Raw genomic sequence first — 13,945 nt, 5'->3', positions numbered from 1 at the left:
TGGAGGATCACAAACCCAGTTAGAACCCATGGAGAACCCCAGGATGCTTAATGTCTGTGATCTGGGGATATTAGGCTTAATGAGTGGGACCAGGAAACAGTGATGCCTGTACCTGTGATATTAGCAGCGTTGTGGCCCTGGCCCTGCCTGGGCTGGGGAGCAGAGAGCAATAGTGTGAGAGTTGGAGCCACGTTCCAGCCACCATCAGCTCATATGTATACGGGGTATGTTGGTTACTTTCTTATTGCTGTAGCCAAATACCCAACAGAAGGTTTTTCTTTTTCTTTTTTTTTTTTTTTTTTTAAATTATCTGTATTATAGGGTGTGCAAGCGAGAGCAGGTGCCTATAGAGGCTAAAGGTAGTGGGTCCCTGGAGCTGGAGTTAAGGTGGTGGTGAGTTGTTGGCTGTGGGTGCTGGGAACTGAGCTTGGGCAGTATGTGCTCTTAACCACTGAGCCATCTTGTAAGCCCCAGGATTGATTTTAACTCATGGTTTCAACTGGCATCAGTCTGTCGTAGTGGAGAGGGCTGCTGGAGCAGAGCATTTCACACCATAGTGGCAGGAGGGGAGAGAAGGAGGGTACAGGAAAGGGTCAGGGCAAGATACAGCAAGGATTGTGTTAGTAACCTGCTTCTTGGAATAACATCGTCATGATGAATTATCAAGGGATGAATCTGTCCATTAGGGCAAAACTCTCATGTTCTCGTCTGGAAATCCTATCAGATACTGCAAAAGGTATACTCTACAATCCCATTAGTTCAGTTAAGTTGACAAGGTTAACCTGCACAGGGTACTAAGAGGTTATTCATAGCATTTTAAAACTTCATTAACATTTGGGTTGGGTTGTCACTGAGGTAGAACACCCTGGCCACAAGCAACTTGGGAAGGAAAGAGTCTCTTTGGCTTACACTTCCTGGTCATAATCCAGCATTGGGAGTCAGGACAGGAACTCAAGGCAAAGGCCTGGAGCAGGAACCTTGGAGGAATGCTGCTTTCTGGCTTGCTCTCTGGGTCATGCTCATCTAGCTTTCATATACAGCTCAGACTCACCCTCCCACAACAGTCAAGAAAGGAAGGTCCTCACAGACATGCCCATGGGCCAGTCGGAGCTGGGAAATCCTCAATTGAGCCTCCTCAGATGACTGTAGGCTATGTCAAATAGACAGCTAAAGCTAATGAGGACAGGTGAGAAGCAAGGCTGTTTGTTGGGCCATCTGTTTCCTCTCCTGGGCTTTAACCACTCTGCTCTTGTGCCTGCAAACCAGGGCTCCTTTGAGTTCCACAACAGACGTTTCTGGGATATTTATGTGACATGCCTTCTAGAACCATGTCCGTGTCCTATTGAACTTTGCATTTGTGAAACTTTGAAAACTAGTTACTGTGATGGTAGGAAGCAGCACCACGAAGAAAGTGAGGTGCCTGGAGGCATTGGAGGGGGAAGGGCAGAGGGAGGGGGAGCCACACCTGTGCAAGAGAGAATGAAGCTAGCTGTTGTTGACATTTATTTTCTTTGTGTGTTAGCAATATCTAGCAATAACAGTCTTCTGGAGTTTCAGTTGAAAGTAGTTTTGGAAGGTGATTGCACAAGGCAGAAATCTTAAAGGTAGAGTATTTATGTTAGGTGCAGACCTCCCTCACAGCCTCACTGAGATTCCATCAGGTCTCAGGTATGTTTCCCAGACCTGTAGGCTAGTCTTTACCTGGCAGTAGTCTGTTGCTGTCATCTACCCAAAGTGGACCATTGGAGTCTACCTTGTAATGATGGGTTATAGTGGTGTCTTAGCTCTGGGGTCATTTGGAAGCCAGCACTGAATTTTTATAAATACCCTTGATATTACATCGTAGCAAAAAACATGCTTTTCTTCTTCTTTAAGGGTATTAACTCTCATTTTTTGCTTGCTTTTTTATTTTACTGGTTTTATTTTTGTTTTTGAGACCAAGTCTAATGTAGCCCCGGCTATCCCAGAGATGCAATATATAGTTGAGGATGGCTTTGAACTTATCTTCCTGCCTCCACCTGAGAGGTGTGGAGAGTACAGATATGTAACTTTGTTTGAGTCTAGCAATTGAACTCAGACATCTCCTTTATTGAGTCTGGCAATTGAAGAACCCAGGGCTTCCTTCCTGTGAGACAAACACCCTGCCCACTGAGATACACCCAGGGCTTCCTTCCTGTTAGACACACACCCTGCCAACTGAGATACGTCCCTAGCCCTCCACATATATTTAATATTTATTGCAGCTGTACATCATATAGACTTTCTATCTTCTCCAATGTGGAGATTTAATGAAATTAGCAACTGCCCCTTTCTTTCTGAGATGGGTCTCTTTTTCTTGTTGTTGTTGTTTTGTTTTTTGTGTTTTTTGAGACAGGATTTCTCTGTGTAACAGCCCTAGCTGTCCTAGAACTCGCTCTGTAGATCAGGCTGGCCTGGAACTCACTGAGATCCGCCCTTCCCTGCCTCTGAATGCTGAATTCAAAGGCTTGTGCCACCACAGGCTGGCTCTGAGGTGGGTCCTGCTTGCTGCCTCTTCCAGTCTCACGCTTGGCTCCAGTGACCTCCTTCCTCAGCATGCTTGTACTGGAGCTGCAGGAACTGAACACCATGTCTGGCTACAGCTGACTGTTTTGTTTGTTTAACTGCCAAGAGCCCAGAGAGGACCCCACACAAGCATGCCTGTTGGGGGGGTGTATGCATGTTTGTGTGTAGGTAGGTATCCTTGTGTGGGTATGGTCTTGAAGGTCAGAGGAGGGAATTAGATGTCCTGCTCTGAAGTTTCTGGCCTTACCCTGGAGTGTCTCTGAAGCCCCAGGATGCTGTTGTTTCCATACTCCCCAGTGCTGAGGTTACAGGCATGCATGGCCACACTGTTTCCCACTCCCTCTTATTTTGTTTGTGTAAGTGTTCTGCCTGCCTGTCTTATCTGTGCATCGCCTCCGCACCCCTCCCCCCATGCAGTAACCATGAAGGCCAGAAGAGGGCCTCAGACCCCCTGGGACTGGAGTTAGATATGGCTGGGAGCTGCCATGTGAGCTGGAAAGGAACTTGGGTCCTCTGGGGAACTTGGGTCCTCTTGGGTCATCTTAACACACCCCAGATTTTTAATGTGGGTGCTGGGGATTTGAACTCTGGTTCTCATACATACTTGTACAGCAAGTGCTCTTACCAAGTGAGCCGTCTCTCTAACTCCTCATCCTCTTTCTTTCTCTGTAGTGAAGAGGTCTGCAAGCGAGGTTTTACAGTGATTGTGGACATGCGTGGCTCCAAGTGGGACTCCATCAAGCCGCTGCTGAAGATCTTGCAGGAATCCTTCCCTTGCTGTATCCACATCGCTCTGATAATCAAGCCTGACAACTTCTGGCAGAAACAGAGGACGAATTTTGGCAGTTCTAAATTCGAATTTGAGGTAACATTCTCTGGGTAGCCAGATCTTAAACTCAAAAGCATGGCTACTAAGCTAATATATCCTCACCATGATGGGCGGATGACAGGTCTTTAAAGCCATGACTTATTGAGCAGGACCTAGATGTCTTATATTCAAATACTAAGTAGAACTTAAGTATTGCATGAAGTCAAAGACTTCGTTCCTTATCCCAGTGTGGTAGCTTTTGACACAGGGGTTCATATTTCCGTTCTCTGGGATTAGGGTGTGGGGCCTCTGTACCTTGGAAGAAGCCTGTTCCTGGCACCTCACTTGAACAGCCCCCCCCCCTCCCCGTCAGCACAGGGCTGTGTGGCTGAAGATGTGTGGCTGTCGCTTCATCCTGGAGATGAGGAGGGGATGGCAGAGGGACTGGGTTTATCCCTTCATTGATAGTGGGGAGAACGGCTGGCCACTTTACGTGTGGAGTCTTTGGTTTGTCAAAGTGGAGGTCGTCTTTTTGGAATTGTACATTTCTGCGTTCAGCTAGGCCTGGACGGTGGCTGTCAGGCGGTTATAAAAAGCAAACCAAAGCCTGCTAATTTATCTTCTTTCCCACTGAGAGCCTCCACTCCTTAAGTCACTGCAGTTCTGACCAGGCTTTTGATGTGGCCAGTGTAATGTGATGACTGCAGGAGGAGAGTATTCCAGGCGGCTTGAAGCTGGGCTCGGGCCCTCTTCTGTAACAGGACTGGAATAGTTTCTTGTAATGACTTATAACCGATCCTGGTGGAAGAGCTGCTTCTGCCATGTCGGCCCGAGTACTAGGTTTCAGTGCACAGGAGTCATGTTTTAAGGTAAATAATGTTACACGGTGAAGAGCTATCAGTTGCTGCACTCCGTAAAGTGTCTCCTTGTGTGCATCACTTGATTTTAAAACATCTTTCCAGTGTGCTGATTTTCCTATCTGGAACTGGAATTTGATTTTAATTTAAATTTGAAACTACTTTGAAGTGGTTTAAGTGAAGTATAAAGTACAATTTTATCCTCATTTATAGTAAGTAGTAATTTTGAAAGACAATTTATTGGGTTTTAGATATTTGCTTAATGGAAAATTCAAAGTGTGGTGTATTTTAATTATACGTGTTCTAAGTAAAAAGTAGTAGTTGGCACTCCTAGAAGGGCTTGCTAATCCCAGTTACTAGTCTTACCCTGGGCTCCTGAAGGTGCCTGCCTGTTTTTTTCCTGACCTGGCTGTCTCTGCGTGCTTACCAGCCTCTCTGTGTGGCTGCCTGCATGGAGGTTACTGATGGTCTAGCACATGATAGGCATAAGCCTCCTGTACCACTGTAGGCCAAAGACAGCTCGGGCTTGAACTGTCTGCCTTGTGCTACTTCTTATACCAGCCAGCACAGAGCTGTCCGTTCTAGGCTTCTGGCTGGTGACGGGTGGGTTAGCCAGACTGTTTATCCTTCAGCTCCTTCTCCTTTGCATCTTATCACCTCAACCTCATGTTTTCCCTGAGGCATCATATCAGTATCAGTCTGCTTCCCCTCCCGATACATCAGGTGAGGTCGAGAGTTCTTGACCGTAATAAATACAAGTTTCACTGGTGGTAAACTGGGATGCAGGGCAGACTATGTACAGCGTTTGGACTGCACAGGACTGACTGTAGCAGGCTATCGTAGGGAAGGCGGTATTCCCCGTGTCTTTATGAAATCACTTTCACCAGCTGTCTTGTGAAACGTGAGGTCTTAGCGAGTTTAAGATTTAGTTTCTCTTCTCATTCTTAAGCGGAAGCTAGTTGACGTGGGACTTGTGAAATTCACAATTCCATGCTGCCAGGCATTCCCACTAGAGTGTCACTTCCATAGACTTTTTTTTTTTTTATCATGCTGACGGTGCCCCTCACCTCTATATTTGTTCTTGGGAGGCAGAGCCAGACATAGGCTGGGTTTTCCATGAGCAGGTTGCTTTTTAACTTTGAAAACCTGTGTGTGACCACTGTTAAGTTACAGGATGATATGACCACATAAAACTGGTTCAGCTTCTCATACATAATTTTTTTTCCCTTAAGACAAATATGGTCTCTTTAGAAGGCCTTACCAAAGTAGTTGATCCTTCCCAGCTAACTCCCGAGTTTGATGGCTGCCTGGAATACAATCACGAAGAATGGATTGAAATCAGAGTAGCTTTTGAGGACTACATTAGCAATGCAGCGCATATGCTGTCCCGCCTAGAGGAGCTTCAGGACATCCTTGCAAAGAAGGAGTTGCCTCAGGACCTCGAGGGGGCTCGGAACATGATCGAGGAGCACTCGCAGCTGAAGAAGAAGGTGATTAAGGCTCCCATAGAAGACCTGGACTTAGAAGGGCAGAAGCTGCTTCAGCGGATCCAGAGCAGTGACAGTTTTCCCAAAAAGAACTCGGGCTCGGGCAATGCGGACCTGCAGAACCTCTTGCCCAAGGTGTCCACCATGCTGGACAGGCTGCACTCCACCCGGCAGCATCTGCATCAGATGTGGCATGTGCGGAAGCTGAAGCTGGACCAGTGCTTCCAGCTGCGGCTGTTTGAACAGGACGCCGAGAAGGTAAAAGCCGGGAGGGCATGCCAGCCCCACAGAGGGGAGCTGCTGGGTCACGGGGTCTCCCAGCTAAGACCGATGTGGTAACGGGAGGAAACGGGAGGAGGCAAGGAATAGGTCTGTAGTTCCAGTGTTCATCCCACAGCAAAGGCCACTTGGAGGCCATCCTTACGTCCGGGTTTTAGTCACGGTGAAATACAGGGCTATTTTAGAAAGTCCAAGCAGAAACTGCCCATAGTTTGATGAAGAGTACCTGAAAGGCAGGCGAGAATGATTTTCTTTTAAAGGATACATTGTGTGATTGTGTTCTTAAAAGCAGTGATTATGTATAGATTTTCTGATAGCTGCCCTCTTCTCCAACAAAGCCAGCAAACCCTATTCAGACCTATACCGTGTCCTTTATAACAAAAGGTGAGTGATGCCATTGAAAATGCATTTCTAGGTGATATGGGCAATAATGCTCGATGTTCTCATGTTTCATTCTTGTGTGCTAGAGACCCCAACTGGTCACAGTGAGTGCTCGTTCATTACCAGATAACATGTTCTTTGCAATGTGAAAGAAAAGGACACTTGCAAACGGGAATGGTCTGTAAGCTTTGGACGTCGGTGAAACAACCACTCTTAACTTGGGGGTCATTGAGTTTTGTTTTTCCATGGGCTGGGAAACATATTGTAAAGTAAAAAACTACATTAGAAGTTTTTGATCCAGGATGCTAAAAGGACTTTTAGATACTAGGTGACAATTGGTGTCACTAGCCTACATGACACCTAGTCTTAAAACTCTCAAGTCCTTGGAAATATTTTGGTTAATGTTGTCAGGTTTCTGTCTCTGTCTTGCATGCAACAGTGTACTGTTTCAGCTGTTAGTAATCTGCACAGATCCTAATGCAGAGAAACCCCAACATCCTGGTTCCAGCCTGTGTCTTCAGAGGGAGAGCAGCATGACACATGGGCTGATTTCTAGAAGAAGGGGCCTGAGCACAGAAGACAGGAGTTTTTGTTAGGTTGAGGGAGCTGGCCGAGTTCCCCCTCAGACAAGACTTTCATGGGGATCTGCTGCCTAAGAAGTTCTCGCTTGTTCTCAGAGGCGTAAACTCCTGCAAGCTCAGGGAGATCTCAGAGAAGCAAGTCCCCCACCCACACCCACACATACACACACTCCCGCCACCCTTTCTCTTTCTGCAGTGACTCCAAGTTGTCTTTCTTCTTCTGGTAGATGTTTGACTGGATCACACACAACAAAGGCCTGTTTCTAAACAGCTACACGGAGATTGGGACCAGCCACCCTCATGCAATGGAGCTTCAGACGCAGCACAATCATTTTGCTATGAACTGTATGGTAAGCTGTTGTCAGAACCTGTGGAAAATGGGAGCCAGTTAGTGGCTGGAGGACTCACACCTCACACAGGCTGTGTGGTGCCTTCAGAGTGACAGTGGATGTAGAGTTGATAATTGTCACTTTTATTTCTTATGACTTTGGACAATCTGTTTGGCCTCTTTGACCTGAGTTGCCTAATCTATGAAGTGAGTACATTGTCTTTCTTTGATATATTGTGTTATTTACTCTGTCTATATAAAACACTTTAGCGTGGCTTTCAAGATGTAGTTAGTGCCCAAGAAATCATAATTAACACCTTTAATGTTACCTAATTAAAGTAGGTAAGGAACTCCTAAAAGTATGGGTGATGCCTTTTTTTCCCTCCTTCCCACCTCATTTCCTATCGTTTTTTAGATATAAGCGTTTTTCTTATTTTCTGCAGTACATTTGTGTTACTTTCCTCAATTAAACTTCAGTTAGGATATGATCACTGTGTTGTGCTGGTGACAGCAGTTTGGGAGCTCTCTGGATCTTTCCTGTCCCTCATTCTGACACCTCCACGCATCATCAGCGGTCATGCATGCCAGACTAGGCCCACTAGCTTTCAGTCCTTACTCCTGCTGCCTGTAGTGTTTCGATGACTCTTAAAGAATGAAAGACTAAATGCAAGTACATAAGTAGTCAGTCTCTAAAGGAACCATAAAGGAATACCAAGAATGACACTCAGTCGAGCATAACATACAAGCTTGAGGATAACGCCAAGGCATGAGTACTTGTAGTAGGGATGGCACATGGCCAGATGGTCCAGGCTCTGTGGGCCTGTGTGGATCCCCATGCCCTGGTTGTGCTGAAAAATGATGGAGTCATGGGAAAATAGGAAATGAAAATGATGAAGGACTATGTAATCGAGTCTGTGGATGATCTCCATCCGTGGTCCCCCAGGAAGACCACTTCAGTGGACAGGAAAATGATGAAGGACTATAGAATCAAGTCTGTGGATGATCTCTATCCGTGGTCCCCCAGGAGGACTGTTTCAGTGGACATGAGAATGATGACTATGGAATCGAGTCTGTGGATAATCTCTGTCCGTGGTTCCCCAGGAGGACCATTTCAGTGGCCTGCTCTTCTCTCATTCTAGCAGTTCTAACCAAGAGCCTCGGCATGTACTCTCCTGACAGACATCTTAAGGATTCAGAGAAAACAGCATTAGTAAATCTGTGCGGGACCTTCCCCCACTTTTTCCAGGATACTCTTGAGGAGAGAGGGATAACAAAATGTCAGGTAGAATGATAGAAGAGAGACAGAAACACAGGATAGCTTTGGGAGGACTTGGGTCAATACCCCACAGCCCAGAACTTTATTCAAAAGGGCCTTTTATAACAGTGCTCAGGGGTACAAAAGACCTCCCCCTTGCTAGATACAGCCAAGTGCAGACATTCCCAAACACCTAGTAAACATGTCCCTGGTCAAACCATCTCCTTATGCAGCCCTGCTAGGTAAAGCAAGCTCAGATTCTCGGACCCTGAGTAATTTGGGGCACCACACAAATCCAGCCATTTTAGAAGATAAGGGAGAGAGATAAGGGACAGGAGGAGGAATGTAGATGGAAACGGAAGGTGTCACTTCTGAGTCTCTCCCCATGGAGACACAGTACGTGAGAGCCACAGCCAGAGCAGAGCAGATACAGGGCTCAGTTTCCCCATGTGACAGTATCTGATACCCACAGCCAGAGCAGAGAAGATACAGGGCTCAGTTTCCCCATGTGACAGTATCTGATACCCACAGCAAGAGCAGAGAAGGTACAGGGCTCAGTTTCCCCATGTGACAGTATATGATACCCACAGTCAGAGCAGAGAAGGTACGGGGCTCAGTTTCAGAGCTTTCAGCCCATGCTTGCTTGGCTCTTATTTCTGACACTGATAATTCTAAGGCAGGAAGCGTGTGAGAGTCAGGATTGCCTCAAGGGAACCAGGAAGCAGACAGATGGAAGGGAGCAGGCGTCCCAATGGACCCTGCAGAGGCACACCTACTTCCTGTAGCTAGGCCCATCTCCTGGTAGTGCCATCAGCTGGGGCCAAAGCTTAGCAAATGCTCAATATGTGAGTCTTTGGGAGACATCCCAGATCCCTAGCACTTTGCCTTTCATTTGAAGGAAGCTAGTTAAGCATTAATATACCCACACAAGCCAGGAAGCGTATTCTCACCTGCCGTCACAGCCTCCCAAGTACCCTCTGCCTCTGCTGCTGCTTTGGACCTGCAAGGTCTTGTGAGCCTCTATGGAGGAATGTGGGGTAGACTTGTCTGGCCTCTCGACCCTGTGTGGAGCAACTCCACCAGGGTCTGGTTGGGTGGTAGTAGAAAGGATCAACAGAAGAGGGTGCAGGGAAAGACCAAAGGAGAGAGTGCTGTCGGTTAGGGCTAGGACTCAGGGGACCTACGGCAGGGAGGAGACTGCTGTGACACAGGAGGTGCTGGTCCCCTGTGTGGCTCTCACAGGGGTGGGAAGGCAGAGAAGGAGGGATTGGACAGACTAAATTTAGAGTGAAGAGCAGAAGCCAGACCAGAACACGACAAGGTCACAAAAGTAAAAATACATGAATAATCTGGAATTTGTTGATTGTGGGCCTCCACTTCTGTGGTTCCCCCCATCCTTGATTGTGGCGATGAACTGAAAACAGAGTGGAATTTAGAAAGACACAACCATGTAAGATCATGCAAAAAGGAAAGCAGGCTTGGTTCCAGTTTAAAGTCCCGTATGCTGATTGCTTTCTGTCGATAGACTCAAGCCCAGCAGAGCAGAAGAGCATTACTTAATCTGAGCGCAGCATCATTCCTACTATACCTTGACTCACACTCCTGGGAGAAAGTGGGCCCATTTGAGGGAGGTTTTCTGTGGCACAAAAGATGGCTTGGGTTTGTACAGAAAGGAGAGCTTGTCCTCACACAAACAGCCTTTGGTTGCTCAGTATCTATTTGTCAATCCCTGGGTTCTAGTCCAGTTCCTTCAGTTCTTTGGGATTATTTGTGAGCAGCTCTGCCATCTGGATCCTTGCCAGGGTTGGAAGCCAAGGAGTGAGTAATAGTATATTTGTGTGGACCCCCTTGTGCGTTTGATTGCTTTGTGCCTAACAATTACGCCTTTCAGTGAGTTGATTGCTAATATTACAGTTTTAAAAACAGAATTTGGAATCCAACTCAGGGTTTATGGAAATCCAGAGAGTAAGATACTTGACGTAGGATGCCAGGTGATTCTGCTTTTAGAACTAGGGAACTGTTTGCAGGCTGTCCACAAAGGCTCTCTGGGCTTCTTAGGCAGGAGTCTCCTGTCTGCATCCTTCAGTGAACCTCTCCCTCTGCCTCTTCTGCAGAACGTGTATGTAAATATAAACCGCATAATGTCAGTGGCCAACCGCTTGGTGGAGTCGGGCCACTACGCCTCTCAGCAGATTAAGCAGATTGCAAATCAGTTGGAACAGGAGTGGAAGGCATTTGCGGCAGCCTTGGACGAGCGCAGCACCTTGCTGGACATGTCCTCCATCTTTCACCAGAAGGCTGAAAAGGTCAGTACCTGTAAACCCCAGCCCACAAGGCAAGAGCCAGAACATGTCTCCCTCTAGTCTCGTGTAACTGATTCTTAGGGGTCTCCATACAAGATTTACTGTGAGCTCTTTACATTTCAGCTCTTTACATTTGTGTGCTTGCTTGTTCATGTTGCATATGAGATAGGGGCTCTGTGTGTAGTTCAGGCTGGCCTTGGGCTTGTTATGTCACAGCCTGTTGCACACTGGCGAGACCCTGCTCCCGTACCTCCAATGCTCGGATTACAGGAGTGTCCACCATGCCCAACTTTGTTTGTTTTTCAGGGTACTGTTGTTTTTCCCCTTTCCCTTTGTAAAATGACAAAAACCCCCACAAACTTGCTTGGGAGGATTGTTTCAGAGCATGAAAACTGCCACTGTTCCTGTGCCCTGTGTGTGTCTGGTGTATGATAACACAAGTTGTGTGTCTCTGACATGAAATATATGGGAAATGGGTCAGGGTTCAGGGTTCTGCTAAAGACTGTATGGTTAAACACCCTAACTCGGGAAATCCCAAATGCTCTGAAATCTTTGTTTTCAAAGGTGGTTTTTGTGTAGCTCAGAAGTTTCCGATTTTCTCACTAACAGTGTTTCTCCTGTAATAGTGAGCAGTAGCTGCTGTTCTCATCCTCTCTCTACTCCTCCCCACCCCCATCCTTATTACCCGTTATTCTCTCTATTCTCTGCATCAGAATGCTGCAGGCTGTAGAATGCCACTCACTAGCTTCTTCATCAGGGTGCTGTGGAGGGAGCCCAGACCTTGGTAGCCCAGTCAGCGGTGCATCTCTGCAGCTGGCTGAGCCTTCCACGATGGTTCTAAGAGGCACACCTGGCTTCAAGCCTAGTCTTTCAATTGGCAGAGGTGGCAGTGGGTGTCCTTGTGTTTCATTGTCAGGGAAAGAGTACTTCCAGGAGGTTCTCTGCACCAGTGCCCTTCCCATTCACTTTCTCTGTCCAGGATTGGTAAGCTGACTGGTGCCCCCCGCAAAGATGGGGAAAGACTAGGTCCAGCCTTTTGGCCTTCTGCAGCCACAGGGAGGTCGCACCAGCCAGGGCTGAGTGGGAATGGCTTTTGGGCAGGCGGTTTGCCACCACTACTAAGGGTTGTAGATCCTGACCTCACATTGACTTCACGGGCTGAGATGCTATTTAACAGAATCTTGTTTAAGAGAGGGTTTGCAGATCCAATGCCTCCCACCTCAGCTCAGGCACACCTGTTGGAATAGACCCTGGGAAGGCAGCAAAAAGTGACAGATTGCTTTGTGACTCTGACGTTATTGCAGGGAGTGTGCCGTCAATGAAACGACTTTCCAAAGGTCCCTGACAAACTGTGCAGGGACCTTTCGCTGTGAAGACTGTCGGGAGAGGTGCATGGTAACTTATTTAAAAGGAAGATGTAAAGTTGGTGTAGCTTTCTCTCTTTTGAAGGGAGAAGACTAGTTTTTTAAGGATTTGCATGCTGGTTCTGAGAAGGACAAAGTTTCTTTTCGTCTCAAAGCAGTCTCTGTGGATGAGAGAAGTTGTCAATAAAACTAAGCAGAGGCCCTGGCTTGCCCAGGGTTTCAGCAAGGCAGTCTTGTGTTGCACAAGATAGTAATTAGCAATGATCTCAGCCCTAGAAACCTTTAAAGTGTGAAGCAAGGAAAGAAGCTAGTGGAATATAAACAGGGAAAAAAATCTTAATGGCATCACATGAAAGCGATGAGTGAGGCCTTCAGATTTCACTGTTGGGGTGTCTTACTAACTGAGCACTTAACCGTTTGTATGACCAAGGATAAACAATCCCACACATGGAACGTGGTTTAAAGTAGCAGGCTTCTTCTTCAGCATGAACTAGCATGCTCTCCATGACCCCTCTGCTACCTCTGCTCCTTAGGGTGCAGAGCAGATGCACTTGAACACCTGATGTCATTGCTGAAGAAAGGCAGATGCATGTCTTACCTGCGTCATCTTGAATAGCCATGCTGTGTGGCTGTAGCAACTCACTAAGCCAAGAGGTGATGAATTGCTATTAGGGATGGGAAGCACCAGAAATGTACGGAGACAATAGGAACACCAGGAGCTGTACCAAGCTTTTTCTTTTAGGCCACGAACCAGCTCCCAAATCATGAAACGGAGACTTATTAGTTTTGAATGCTCAGCCTCGCTTGAGCTCATTTCTGGCTAGCTCTTTTAACTTTTAACCTGTTTTTGTTTATCTGCCTTTTGCCTCTGGGCTTTTTACCTTTTCTTACTTTCTTGCTGTCTGATGTCTGGCAGGCTGTCGGCTGCCCGGCTTCCTGCCCCAGGCCTGTCTCTTGCTCTCTCTTCCTCTTGTTGTCTTCTTTCTCCTCTGGAGCCTAGATTTCTCCTCCTAAATAAGAGGATTTCTTCTCTCTGCTCACCAGCCTCACCTATCCCTCTTCTGCCTAGCTACTGGCCGTTCAGCTTGTTATTAGACCAGTCAGGTGCCTTAGGTGAAGCAAATGCCACATGTCTTTACATAATTAAACAAATGCAGCACAAACAAGTATAATACATCCTTCCATCGTTAAATAAATGCAGCATAAACCAATGTAACACATCTTTACACAGTTAAAGTAATATTCCACAGCATAAACAAATGTAACGCATCTTTGCACAGTTAAAATCATATTCCACATCAAGGAGCAGGGCGGGCACCTGGCTTCAGTCAGGGGAGTCAGTCTAGAGTCTATACGGAGAAATTCAGAACTGTGACTAAACCCAGGAGATCAGTCACTGCTCTGACTTACTTAAAAATAATCTAGAAATGTGCATGCTATGGGGACATCTCTTCACCCATGTTCTACTAATAAACATTTCAAACTTGTAGCAAAGTTGAAAGAGCCCAAGGTATTCTTGTTTGGGTGAAATGAATGACTGTAATTTATAAATTTGAAGGCGAATAAACTAGAAGACTGTGTTACTGGGGAGAAATTCATGGGATCCTGTCTGGGCTTCACAGTGCTCCAGGTCTCTGCACGTAAGGTGGCCAGAGAGGAGGCACAGCTAGCTTAGGAAGGGCTGGAGAAGAATGGGCGCTGCATGTGTTCTGGACCTTGGTGAGTCCTGTGCCCAGATACCTGGCATGTGCAGGAGGA

General features: G+C 46.8%; 1 protein-coding gene across 2 annotated transcripts in view; it reads left to right on the top strand.

Moving 5' to 3' along the window:
• The window catches only part of Trio (trio Rho guanine nucleotide exchange factor), a 313,085-nt gene that overhangs the window by 121,388 nt on the left and 177,752 nt on the right, over window positions 1–13,945 (top strand). For both annotated transcript variants that reach the window (XM_036206893.1, XM_036206894.1), the window contains exons 4-7: window positions 3,217–3,409; window positions 5,442–5,954; window positions 7,165–7,287; window positions 10,635–10,826. In XM_036206893.1, coding sequence (XP_036062786.1) covers window positions 3,217–3,409; window positions 5,442–5,954; window positions 7,165–7,287; window positions 10,635–10,826 — 1,021 coding nt within the window. The remainder of the gene's footprint in view (window positions 1–3,216; window positions 3,410–5,441; window positions 5,955–7,164; window positions 7,288–10,634; window positions 10,827–13,945) is intronic.

Source organism: Onychomys torridus, chromosome 15 (genome assembly GCF_903995425.1).
Source record: "Onychomys torridus chromosome 15, mOncTor1.1, whole genome shotgun sequence".
Classification (NCBI taxonomy): domain Eukaryota; kingdom Metazoa; phylum Chordata; class Mammalia; order Rodentia; family Cricetidae; genus Onychomys; species Onychomys torridus.
The sequence above is the reverse complement of the archived record's forward strand: the minus strand, read 5'-3'. Positions and strand labels throughout refer to the sequence as shown.